The 13,266-nt window shown below is 45.2% G+C and overlaps 1 protein-coding gene across 8 annotated transcripts in view; it reads left to right on the plus strand.

Moving 5' to 3' along the window:
- CARS2 (cysteinyl-tRNA synthetase 2, mitochondrial) overlaps window positions 1-13,266 on the plus strand; it is a 182,224-nt gene that overhangs the window by 92,534 nt on the left and 76,424 nt on the right. For all 8 annotated transcript variants that reach the window (XM_033949063.1, XM_033949069.1, XM_033949070.1 and 5 more), the window contains 2 exons: window positions 6,687-6,767; window positions 11,977-12,106. In XM_033949063.1, the coding sequence (XP_033804954.1) occupies window positions 6,687-6,767; window positions 11,977-12,106 (211 nt within the window). The remainder of the gene's footprint in view (window positions 1-6,686; window positions 6,768-11,976; window positions 12,107-13,266) is intronic.

The raw sequence follows: 13,266 nt of genomic DNA on the forward strand, positions 1-13,266 counted from the left end.
GCCCGCAGCATTGGAAATATCAGCTGGGGTACAAGAAGAGACTAGAGACAAGGACACCTGGCAACTAGTCACCTCAGCAAGTAAACAAGAAGAGACTCAAGACAAGGATACCTGGCAACTAGTTACCTTGGCAAGCAAACAAGAAGAGACTCGAGACAAGGATACCTGGCAACTAGTTACTTCGGCAAGCAAACACAGAAGGCGGTCCAACTCCTCTAGATTATTTTCAAGCAAGCACAACAACCTTACATCAACTCCGCAAATCACCCTGAGCAACAGATTTCAGCTCCTACAAGAAAGTCCCGCCAACAGAACTCAGGAGGACATTCAGGAAGTTATCCTGGAATGCAAACTCGAAACCCAGCAGATGACCCCAAATCATGAAGTAACAAATCAGCATCCCCTCAAGAAACGCAGAGTAGTTGTCATTGGGGACTCTATGCTGCGGGGAACTGAGGGACCGGTATGCAGACCTGATCTACAAGCAACAGAGGTCTGCTGTCTACCAGGAGCCAAGATCCAGGATGTAAATACATGCATAGGCAAAATAATCAAGCCCCAAGACCACTACCCAATGCTCCTCATCCACGTTGGGACGAATGACACAGCCAGGAACTCCCCAGATCAGATACAGGAAGACTTCAGAGCCCTAGGAGAAAAACTGAAGCTAATGGAAGCGCAAGAGGTCTTCTCCTCCATCCTACCGGTAAGAGACAAGGGGAGAGCCAGAGAAGAACGGATCAAGAGGACTAACGAGTGGCTAAGGGGTTGGTGCAGGGAGATGAACTTCGGCTTCCTGTACCACGGAGGGGCACTTCAAGGACTGCAGGGGCCTGATGGCCTACACCTGACCAGAAGAGGGAAGAACGTCCTGGGACGACGCCTGGCTCACTTACTTCATAAAGCTTTAAACTAGGTGAGCCGGGGGAGGGGACCACACTCACACAAGTTGGGTGAGTAACTCGGAGGCAAGAAATCACACGAATACTAAAGGGGACAGAGGGAGGGAAGAAGGAAGAGTGGAAGACAAAGACTTAGTATCTGGGGTAGAGTGGAGGACAACGGAAGAGACGGAGTCTCAATCTTAGGGTCAGTGGGGAAAACCCGCATGGACAGGACATCAGGGGAGAGAAATCGCTTAGACATTGAAGGAGACCGAGACATCAGAAAGGGTGACAAAGGCACGATTGAAGGGGACAAACTATCTAAACCAGAAAACACTCCATACAAAATGAAAGAATGGACAGCCATGTATGCTAATGCCCGTAGCTTAGGCAACAAAATACTAGAACTGGAAACGGAAATGAGAAACGCTGACCTTGATTTAATGGCGATATCAGAAACTTGGTTCTCGGAGTCCCACGGATGGGATATGATCATACCAGGCTATAATCTACTCCGTCGAGACAGAGAGGGCAAATCAGGAGGAGGGGTAGCTCTATACATTAGAGAAAACATCAAAGTTACTAAAATCACAGACATCAAATATACGGTAGAGTCCCTCTGGGTGAACCTTGCCAGGGACAATAACAAATGCCTGTATCTTGGTGTTGTATACAGACCGCCTAGACCAGGGGTGTCCAATGTCGGTCCTCGAGGGCCGCAATCCAGTCGGGTTTTCAGGATTTCCCCAATGAATATGCATGAGATCTATTAGCATACAATGAAAGCAGTGCATGCAAATAGACCTCATGTATATTCATTGGGGAAATCCTGAAAATCCGACTGGACTGCGGCCCTCGAGGACCGACATTGGACACCCCTGGCCTAGACAAAAGGAGCAAGCAGACGATGAACTAATGGAAGACATTGAGACCATCATACTGCGTGGAAATACAGTGCTAGAGGGAAATTTCAATATGCCAGATGTGGACTGGAATGAATCTTCCGCTATAACCAGCGATAGCAAGAGGATACTAGCCTCCATGCAAGGAGCATGCCTCAAGCAGATGGTACTGGAACTCACTAGGGGCCAGGCGACCCTGGACTTATTGCTCACCAATGGGGATAGTGTCACAGAGGTATCGGTGGGAGACACCTTGGCATCCAGCGATCACAACATGGTGTGGTTCCACCTCAAGAAAGGAAACACTAGATCAAATACGTCGACTAAGATACTAAATTTCAAAGGAACTAATTTTCAGGGCATGGGGGACTACGTCTACAACGTGCTGCAAAATCTAAGCACGACAGACAATGTAGAGAAACTATGGTCGACTCTGAAATCTACACTGCTGGAAGCAACCAACATATACATAAAAACCGTGAGCAAACAAAGCAGGAACAACAAACCACAATGGTTCTCCGTGGAGATATCTGAGCTAGTAAAACAAACAAAAAAAAGCATTCGTTACCTACAAACAATCACAGCAATTTGAAGCTAAAGAATCCTATATGGCAAAATCCAGAAAAGTTAAAACGACAGTCAGAGAGGCTAAACGCCGGATGGAAGAAAACATAGCCAGGCAGGTAAAGAAAGGGGAGAAATCCTTCTTCAAATACGTTAGCGACAGGAAGAGGAACACAAGCGGTATTGGGCACCTAAAAAAGCCTGACAGTAACTTTACAGACTCAGATGCAGACAAAGCAGAAATACTTAATAACTACTTCTGCTCAGTCTTCACCTGCGAAGCGCCAGGATCCGGTCCTCAGCTACAGACAAGGGGGGATTCTGAAGACCCATTCCGGGACATGAAATTTACTGCAAGCAAAGTCTACCGTGAGCTATCAAAAATAAAAGTGAACAAAGCTATGGGCCCGGACAATCTACACCCTAGAGTACTTCGAGAATTGTGCAATGTTCTGGCAGAGCCATTGGCCGTGCTCTCCAATCTTTCCCTGAGCAAGGGAAAAGTGCCCCTAGACTGGAAAACTGCCAACGTTATCCCACTCCACAAAAAGGGAGGTAGATCGTAGGCTGAAAATTATAGACCAGTGAGTCTCACATCAATAGTGAGTAAACTCATGGAAAAATTGATTAAGAACAGATTAGACACGTTCCTGGATGATGAAAGATTAAGGGATCCCGACCAGCATGGCTTTACAACGGGAAGGTCTTGTCAATCCAATCTGATAAGCTTCTTCGATTGGGTAACAAAAAAACTGGATGAGGGTGAGTCCCTGGACATAGTATATTTGGACTTTAGTAAGGCTTTTGATAGTGTTCCACACCGAATGTTTAAAATTAAACAAGATGAACTCTCTAGGACTAGGAGAAACACTGACAGCATGGGTACAAGAGTGGCTTAGCGGAAGGCTTCAAAGAGTGGTGGTAAATGGTATCCCCTCAAAAACGTCGAGAGTGATTAGTGGAGTGCCGCAGGGCTTGGTCTTGGGCCCGATGCTATTTAATATCTTTGTTGGGGATCTGACTCAGGGACTTCGAGGCAAAGTTTCACTATTTGCTGACGACGCTAAACTATGCAGCGTTGTGGGCAGGGCCTCAAAACCTGACAGTGCAACCAGGCCCAACACTATGGAGCAAGACCTGCTTGTATTGGAAAAATGGTCCAGTACTTGGAAACTAAACTTTAATGCCAAGAAATGTAAAGTAATGCACCTTGGGAGCGGAAATCCATGCAAAACATACACTTTGAACGGTGAAAACTTAACAAGAACTACTGCAGAAAGGGACTTGGGAATTCTCATCCGGAAAGATATGAAAGCTGCTAATCAGGTGGAGAAAGCTTCAGCGAAGGCCAGACAAATGCTGGGTTGCATCAGAAGGAGCTTTATCAGCCGAAAGCCGGAAGTCATACTACCATTATACAGATCCATGGTGAGACCTCACCTGGAGTACTGTGTCCAGTTTTGGAGGCCACATTATCAAAGGGATGTGAAGAGAATGGAGTTGATACAGAGAATGGCCACTAGGATGGTCTCAGGACTTAAAGACATCCCATATGAAGAACGCCTGATCAAACTGCGCTTATATTCTCTTGAAGAGCGCAGAGAAAGGGGGGACATGATAGAAACATTTAAATACATCATGGGCCACATCAAAGTGGAGGAGGAAATCTTTTTTCTAAAGAGTCCCACAGCGACAAGAGGGCATCCACTAAAAGTTAAGGGGGGAAGATTTCATGGTGACACCAGGAAATACTTCTTCACCAAACGGGTGATTGATCGATGGAATGATCTTCCCCGCCAGGTCGTCAAGGCCAGTAGCGTGCTCGACTTCAAGAGTCAATGGGACAAACAGGTGGGAGTACTACAGAGTTATGCTCAATCGATAGATACTCCAGGGAGGAAGGGTCCTTGAGTGGGCAGACTAGTTGGAGGGAGGGTTCTCAAGTGGGCAGACTTGTTGGGCCGTCGGCCCTTTTCTGCCATCATATTCTATGTTTCTATGTTTCTATGACCCGGTCTATAAACCTAAGTTTTAGTTTAGTTACTTTACCACTGAAAAAGGCCTGATTCTCATGAACACTGGAGGTATTTAAATGTGTTTATCCTCCCTTTTCCCCCCTCTCTTCATACTTGTTTAGATCTTTAAATCTGATCCCATATGCTTTATGATTAAGACCAGCTTTATCTCTTTTATATTTTAGAAATGTACATAATACTTCAATGCGGTGACATCAGATTTTTATTCAGAAGTATTGTTGTCTTCATTTTTTTTTTCTGCTGTCCATTTATCTCTCAATCTACTCAAATATTCTTTTGGCTTGTGCTATCACCTTAAGATAATCAGATACCATCAGCCTTATATAGAATTTCACCACCTATAGTGTTTGACAACCATGGTCCTTGAGGGCTATGACCCACTCAGGTTTTCAAGATTTCCACAATGAATATGTATGAGATCTATTTGCATTCAGTGGAAGTACCGTATTTCCCCGAAAACAAGACAGTGTCTTATATTCATTTGGGGCCCAAAAAAGGCACTAGGTCTTATTTTCGGGGTATGCACATGACCATCTCTCCTTTCCTCTCCTTCACCCCAATTCTTCCTCTTTCCTTTCTCTCCCCCACATGTACAACATCTTTCCTCCCCTCCCTCCCATCCCCCTCTGCAGCAGAAGTTTGACCAGCTTCTATCCTTCCCTCTCTCCCATCCCTCGTGCAACCTTGCCCAGTTTCTAACCTTCCCTCCCATCCCTTGTACAGCATAACCCTCGCCTAGCTTCTCTCCTATCCTTAGCCTCCCTCCCCTCCCTTGTGCAGCAGAACCCGTGAGCTCCCCCCAGCCCCTACCGTGCAGCCGAACCCCTGCTGACCCTCCATCTTTCCCTCCCCGCCGACTGCAAGTGAGCCCTACCTTCATCTGAAGCGGTGTAGGGCCGGCAGCACTCTAAACAGGCTGCTTGGCCTTGTCCGTCAGAGATTTTACTCTACCACGTAACTGATGGCTGGGTTGAACAGTTGCCGGTGAATCCCGGAACTAGGGCTTATTTTTGGGGTAGTGCTTATATTAAGACCTACCCCGAAAATGATGCAAGGGCTTATTTTCGGGGTAGGTCTTATTTTCGAGGGAAACACGGTAGTACATGCTAATCAATCTCATGTACATTCATTGTAGAAATCTGTTAAACCTGACTGGGTCATAGCCCTCCAGGATCATGGTTACCCACCCCTGCCTTAAGTTCTTTATGGCTGAAATATATGAGCCTCCATTTTTTGTTTAGTATTAACTCTAAAACATTCTTCAGGCTTTATTAGATCTCTCCTTATGTTTTCATATGCTTTATTAAGGCAGATTTGGGGAGCTGAACTAATTTGGTTTGCTATGACAAAGGCTGTGAAGTCTTATGCAATGAAGACATTTTGGTTACTGATTCTTAGTACTTTTTAAATATTTCAATAATTGTTCTTTGATGATGAAATTGTAAATGTGTTGTGGAGACAGTGAAACTAGCTCCTACTTCAGGGCCCTTTTTATGAAGCCGCAGTAGTGATTAAACTAAACCTTAAGTTTGTATACCGCATCATCTCCATAAAGATAGAGCTTGGCATGGTTTACAGGTAATTCAATAAATGAGGGAAGGACATAATAAGAAATTAGAGGTTAAGAAGAGGATAGCTAGCTTTACATTTTGGAGAAAAGCCAGGCTTTCTGATGCTTTCGGAATAATTGGAATGAGCCTAAGTTCCGCAGCGGGGCAGGGAGGTTATTCCAAAGCTCGGTGAATTTGAAGAAAAGGGATTTCCCTAATTTACCTGCATACATGACGCCTTTTAACGAGGGGAAAGATAGTTTGAGTATGTGGGCGGATCTGGTAGTTTCAGGTCTCGAAGAATTCCAGGATAGTGGGATTAGGGGAGGAAGAATGCCATGTAGGATCTTGAAAATTAGGCAGGTACATTTAAAGTGAATCCTAGAAATCACCGGAAGCCAGTGAAGTTTTGACAAAAGTGGGAAATATGATCGAATTTGCTTTTTGTGATTCCCACATGGCAAATGCGATGTAGCCCTTTCAATTCCTATGGGCTGCATCACATTTGCTGCTCCGATACTTGCTACCATGGCTTTGTTAAAAAGGGCCCTTAATGCATTTTGAGTTATAATTTTTTTTAACCGCAGAATGTAAAAAAAACATAAAGAGCTTGAAGACTTATATAGGGCAAGGTAGTTTTAGCAAGCCTATGCATATCTTGTGTCTGTAATGAAAATATCCTCATGAAACAGAAATATTAATGCATCCCATTGTGCATTGGTAACCATTTACTCTTTCTTTTTTTTCAAGGCAATGTTTATTTTGACATACCATCTGTTGGAGACAAGTATGGGAAATTAACTAGTGTTCCTCCGGATGAGAGCGAACTAGGTATTTTAATAGTTGGTAGATTCTTTAAATATCTTTTCTGAAGTGTTGTTTAGACAATGTGACTTTTTAAAGAAAACTATTGAAGCAAAAACAGAGCTATTCAGAGTTTAGTTTCAATTGGGAAAAGCACTGTAGCATGACAACATTTTGACAACCTCTTCCTTTGTGTCTGTTAGAAAACTCCTTAATGTATATGGTCCATTGTGTTTTAGAGTGTGGCGCAGTGGTTAAAGCTACAGCCTCAGCACCCTGAGGTTGTGGGTTCAAACCCACGCTGCTCCTTGTGACCCTGGGCAAATCACTTAATCCCCCCATTGCCCCAGGTACGTTAGATAGATTGTGAGCCCGCCAGGACAGAGAGGGAAAACTGCTTGAGTACCGTATTTTCACGCATATAACGCGCGCGTTATACGTGTTTTACAAACCGTGCATACCCTTGCACGGTATACGCGTGAGCGCGTTGTACAAATTTTTTTTTACATAGTTCCCCCCCCCGACGTCCAATTCACCCCCCGCAGGACCGCTCGCATGCACCCGCACCCCCACCCCGAAGGACCGCCAACTCCCCGACACGATCGGGGCAAGAGGGAGCTCAAGCCCTCTTGCCCTAGCCAACTGCGGCACCCCCGACACGATCGAGGCAAGAGGGAGCTCAAGCCCTCTTGCCCCTCCGACTCCCCGACACGATCGGGGCAAAAAAGAGCCCAAGCCCTCTTGCCCCGCCGATTCCCCAACTCCCCGACAATATCGGGCCAGGAGGGAGCCCAAGTCCTCCTGGCCCTGGTGACCCCCCCCCCCCCGCTAGTTGTTCGGGCCAGGAGGGAGCCCAAACCCTCTTGGCCACGGCGACCCCCTACCCCCACCCCGCACTACATTACGAGCAGGAGGGATCCCAGGCCCTCCTGCCCTCGACGCAAACCCCCCTCCCCCCAACGACCGCCCCACCCAAGAACCTCCGACCGCCCCCCAGCCGACCCGCGACCCCCCTGGCCGACCCCCACGACACCCCCACCCCCCTTCCCTGTACTTTTCTGTAGTTGGCCGGACAGACGGGAGCCAAACCTGCCTGTCCGGCAGGCAGCCAACGACGGAATGAGGCCGGATTGGCCCATCCGTCCCAAAGCTCCGGCTACTGGTGGGGCCTAAGGCGCCTGGGCCAATCAGAATAGGCCCGGGAGCCTTAGGTCCCTCCTGGGGGCGGGGCCTGAGGCACATGGGCCCAACCCGACCATGTGCCTCAGGCCCCGCCCCCAGGAGGGACCTAAGGCTCCCGGGCCTATTCTGATTGGCCCAGGCGCCTTAGGCCCCACCAGTAGGCGGAGCTTTGGAACGGATGGGCCAATCCGGCCTCATTCCGTCGTTGGCTGCCTGCCGGACAGGCGGGTTTGGCTCCCGTCTGTCCGGCCAACTACAGAAAGGTACGGGGAAGGGGGGTGGGGGTGTCGTGGGGGTCGGCCAGGGGGGTCGCGGGTCGGCTGGGGGGGCGGTCGGAGGTTCTTGGGGGGGGGGGCGGTCGTTGGAGGGAGGGGGGTTTGCGTCGAGGGCAGGAGGGCCTGGGTTCCCTCCTGCCCGTAATTTAGTGCGGGGTGGGGGTAGGGGGTCGCCGTGGCCAGGAGGGTTTGGGCTCCCTCCTGGCCCGAACAACTAGGGGGGGGTCGCCAGGGCCAGGAGGACTTGGGCTCCCTCCTGGCCCGATATTGTCGGGGAGTTGGGGAGTCGGTGGGGCAAGAGGGCTTGGGCTCCCTTTTGCCCCGATCGTGTCGGGGGGGGCAAGAGGGCTTGAGCTCCCTCTTGCCTTGATCGTGTTGGGGGTGCCGCGGTTGGCTGGGGCAAGAGGGCTTGAGCTCCCTCTTGCCCCGATCATGTCGGGGGTGCCGCGGTTGGCTGGGGCAAGAGGGCTTGAGCTCCCTCTTGCCCCGATCGTGTCGGGGGTGCCGCGGTTGGCTGGGGCAAGAGGGCTTGAGCTCCCTCTTGCCCCGATCGTGTCGGGGAGTCGGCGGGGCAAGAGGGGAAGCAGCAGGACACCGGTAGGAGCTTCTACATGATGGGGGGGGGTCGGGAGGCTGTGGGGGTGCGAGCGGTCCTTCAGGGTGGGGGTGCGTGCGAGCGGTCCTTCGGGGTGGGGGTGCGAGCGTTCCTGCGGGGGGGGATGAATCGGACGTCGGGGGGGGGCATCAGGCTTTCAGGGTGGGGACAGGACTTCAAGGGGGAGAGGAGAGTCGGGGCGGGCGACTGGAGAGTCGGGCAGCATGCGCGGTATACGGGTGTGCGCGGTATACAAAAATTTCTGTACATAATTTTGTGTTTTCAGCGCGCTATACCCGTGTGCGCGTTTTACACGGGTGCGCGTTATCTACGTGAAAATACGGTACCTGAGTAAATGCATGTAAACCGTTCTGAGCTCCCCTGGAAGAACGGTATAGAAAATTGAATAAATAAATAAATATGATTGCCTTTCCTTGAAAGTTTGGATTTCTTTGCTCTGTGACATCCACAAGGAGTAAACATTTGATAGTAGAACCCATTGGCAAAGGAGTCCAAATAGTTTTAAGAAAGTAGGAAAATTTTCCACTTAGGCCCTCTCTTATCAAGCCGAATAGCGTGGGCTGGCATGGAAAATGCACCAAAGCCCATAGGGATTAAATGGGCTTCAGTGCATTTGCTATGTGGCACTTGCTACTGCGGCTTGATAAGAGGACCTTAGTTTGTTATTTAGGGTGAAGTGTTGCCTAAGTGACTTGCAGGGAGACCAGTAAATGTAAACATGTTGGAAAGGTATATAATCTATTGTCAAAGAAATTGTCAAATTTCAGTGAATTGGTGGTCTAATATATTCAATTTAGTAAATATTCCATGCTAATTAGGCTGTGTTGTTGGCTCCATACTAAAACCTGCATCATGGTGAAAAAGATGGAACGTAATACATTCTTGTATGATGTATACTGGTTTCATTCACATTTTTGAAGATCCTACTAAAATCTAGTAGTGATTATATTTTTATCAATGTGGTAATATTCAACTAAACAGAAATTAACAGTAAATCACATAAATGAAATAAAAAATAATTATATTTCCATGTTATTCTATATCAGTGGATGGGAAGCAGAGAAAACTAGTAATTCAGGGATATTGTCATTAGCATAAGTGGTGAAGCAGCCTTAGAACTTGCAGTATTTTCTCTTCCTCCAGCAGATGGTGCAGATGGATTGGTACAGCGGAATGATTTAAGGTCTCACTTCCTAGGTCACTACCTATGAACTGCACCCTTGGTAGATTCCCTTAGTCTGGGCAGCAATTGCAGGATTTGGACTACAGCCTCTTTCCTTATTAAAGATTGGAGAGTTGACCTCCCTCCTTAGTTCTGAGCACCAACTTACATGTGGTGGCTTGGTGAGGCTGGATTAGTTGTGGTCTCCAGAGTCTCAGCTAGTAGGGGTTGTTAGTGGATTTGGAGCTCTGGCTATAGCAGCTGGGGCTGAAAACAGCAGGTCATGATTTTGGGCCAGCAGAGGTGAGTACTGCATATAGGATATTCTTTATCATCCTGTCCACTTCCCTATACCTTGCTTGTTCTAGAACAGTGGTTCCCAACCCTGTCCTGGAGGGTTTTTGGGATAGCCCTAATGAATATACATGAGAGAGATTTGCATCTAATGGAGGGTTCAGGCATGCAATCTGCCCCATGACAAATTATTTTAGTCTCTCAAATAATCTTTTACTGCTAACAAGCCATAGCCACCTGGGCAAGACAGCCTCTAAGGCTTCTTTTCCCAGGTGGATTTGCACAGGTATTGTTTCAACATATATTGATCGCTTTGAGAGTACAATCTACAAGGGGTGTAGCTTCTTCACGGGTTGAGTCCTGGGCAGTGTCACCCAAGGAAATTTTTAAGGCAGCTATATGCAGCTATAAACTTTCACAAAATTTTACAGAGCGATTGTGGCAGCATGAAAGGATGCTGCTTTTGGGTCTGCGGTCTTCATAGCAAGTTCATCTGCCCCACCCTAGACTCAGGGGACTACTTTGGTTTGTCTCACTGCACTAGAAGGGAACATTAGGTTCTTAATCTTGATAATCTTCTTTCTAGTATAAAGGCCTTGTCAGATTTCAGTTTATCTGCTTGCTGTCTCAGACATGTATGCATTTTCAGATGTTGGTGTCTATTGTTAATCAAATATATAGCATATCTTGTATTGAACTCTAATAAATTATTAATAAATATTCTGAAAAGTGTTCAGTGTCTGAATGCTTCCTACAATTACGAACCGTTAGGGAAACAGAATCGGGACCATCATTACACTTTTCTTCCTAGTCCCTGATAGTGATTTTTATTGAATTTTCAAACTGCTATTGATTATTTGCTATACAGTCAGCTGTTAATGCAATAATGATGAATCAGTATTGAAAATCACTTATCTTATTCATGATGTTGATCATATCATATCTCAGCCCAATCGGCCTGGCCCAGTAGGTACTATTTTTCTGTTTTCATTGCAGTGTAAGTGATAAAGTGCGCCGTGGATTTAAAATTGTGGGGAGTGACACGATTTTAAATTCACGGAGCACTTTATCACTTCCACTGCAATAAAAACTCTGGGAAGACCTCATTTAGAGTATTATGTATAATATGTCCCAATAAGACACATTAGAGGCTTTTATTGAGGGTAAATTTGAAAGGCATTTCCATGCATAAAATGGGATTCATTACTCAATATTTTTCGAGTTTATTTTAGAGATGTTGAAGGGATTGATTGGTGGTGAGAGGTGAGAGAGAGTAACTTTCATTGTTGTTTTATATTGATATTGGTATTATGTTTGTACTTCATGCTATTGTTGAAAGTTGTAGATTTTTTTTTAAATTCTTTATTCATTTTATGTTTAACATCAAGTGCACAGAAAATAACAATTTGACTAATACATCACTTGAAATTCCACAAACATTTTCAATAAATAAAATTTATCCCCTCCCCTCCCACCATAAAAATATAATAATAATAATATTAAATAATGCATATAATATAGTAAATTCTTCCATCCCTTCATAACAAATAATGAAATCCAAAAACCCACCCCCCTCTCCATTTTTTCATTTATGTTAATCAGGGGAAAATGATATCTATTCATTACAATAATTACAATAAGTTATAGATTTTAAAACTTGGTGCTAAATTAAGAAATACTTTTTTTTAACCTTCATATTTTTGACAGGTGAGAGCGATAAGCAGCATATCAGAGATTTTGCTTTATGGAAAGCATCTAAACCTCAGGAACCATTCTGGATGTCTCCTTGGGGAAAAGGGAGACCTGGTTGGCACATTGAATGTTCTACAGTAGCAAGGTCAGATTTTCAACTTTGTACTTTCTTTCTGGTTATATTAAAATGTAGTATAAGAATTGGACCCCCAGTCTAAAAAAAAATGATTATTAAATATAAACTATTATATACAGCATGCAAAGAATGAGACTGTAAGAAATAAAATCAGTTAACAGAATTTGTTTCATGTTGCTTTTTCTTTTTTTTTTTTTTCAAATCATAGCAACAGTGTTGGGGAACAAAACAAATTTTAAAAACTAAAAATGGTTATGCGCATTCTCAATCATGATTTTGGATTCTACAAAACTGAACAGCTGGTGCCCACCAGGCACCCTTAACAAAGAACTACCGAATAGTTGTTATTATGCCTTAGCTCCGCAAGATTCATGATCAGATAATACCTGTAAAGGTTTTCTTTGGAATTTATACCACCTTAGATGAATTACTGCTCTGAAAAACTCAGCCTCTGAAACTGTCAAACCCTATACAGGCATTATTGCTGTTCTGCTTCAGGTTTTTGCTCCAAGTTTTTACCTTATAAAATATGTTTGTTTGATTTTTCCTCACCTTTCTCATAGTTATCACTTCTGGACTGTAATTCTATTCAGAGAACTAGTGAAGTGTGGAAATAAATTGCTTACAATAAATGGAGTTTATGCTGCTATTTGAAACAATTAAATCAAGAAGTCTAGTTCTCAGTACTGTAGGGCTAGATAGGTGATTAGCAGATAAGCTAATTAGGTAAGAATTGTTCTGGTTAGAGTTTGTGGCTTGTTTCATGTGCTTGAACTATGATTGTTCCCTAAATTTTTCCCAATACAAGAAAAAGGGTTGTCGTGAAAGCTTTGCTGGCAGTATGAGAGAAGAATGCCACACTTGGGAAAATATTACAATTTATTGATATAAAAATATATTATAGGTATATAATTATTATGGCAATGCAATTAAAACTTAGTAGCAAAGCCTCAGTATTTGTCAGAGCAGTGCAGTGCAACATATCTATCCTACCTGCTCACAGGAAGTATTTCCGCTTCCACATAGGTTCCCGACACTTACAGTACAAGGTGTTGCCCTTTGGACTAGCCTTTGCTCTTCGTGTCTTCATAAAATGCCTAGCTGTAGTTGCGGCAACCCTTCGCTCATGAGAGTTTCACTTATTTCCTTACTTAAAGAACTGGTTGATC

This window comes from Geotrypetes seraphini, chromosome 6, assembly GCF_902459505.1.
Source record: "Geotrypetes seraphini chromosome 6, aGeoSer1.1, whole genome shotgun sequence".
Lineage (NCBI taxonomy): Eukaryota > Metazoa > Chordata > Amphibia > Gymnophiona > Dermophiidae > Geotrypetes > Geotrypetes seraphini.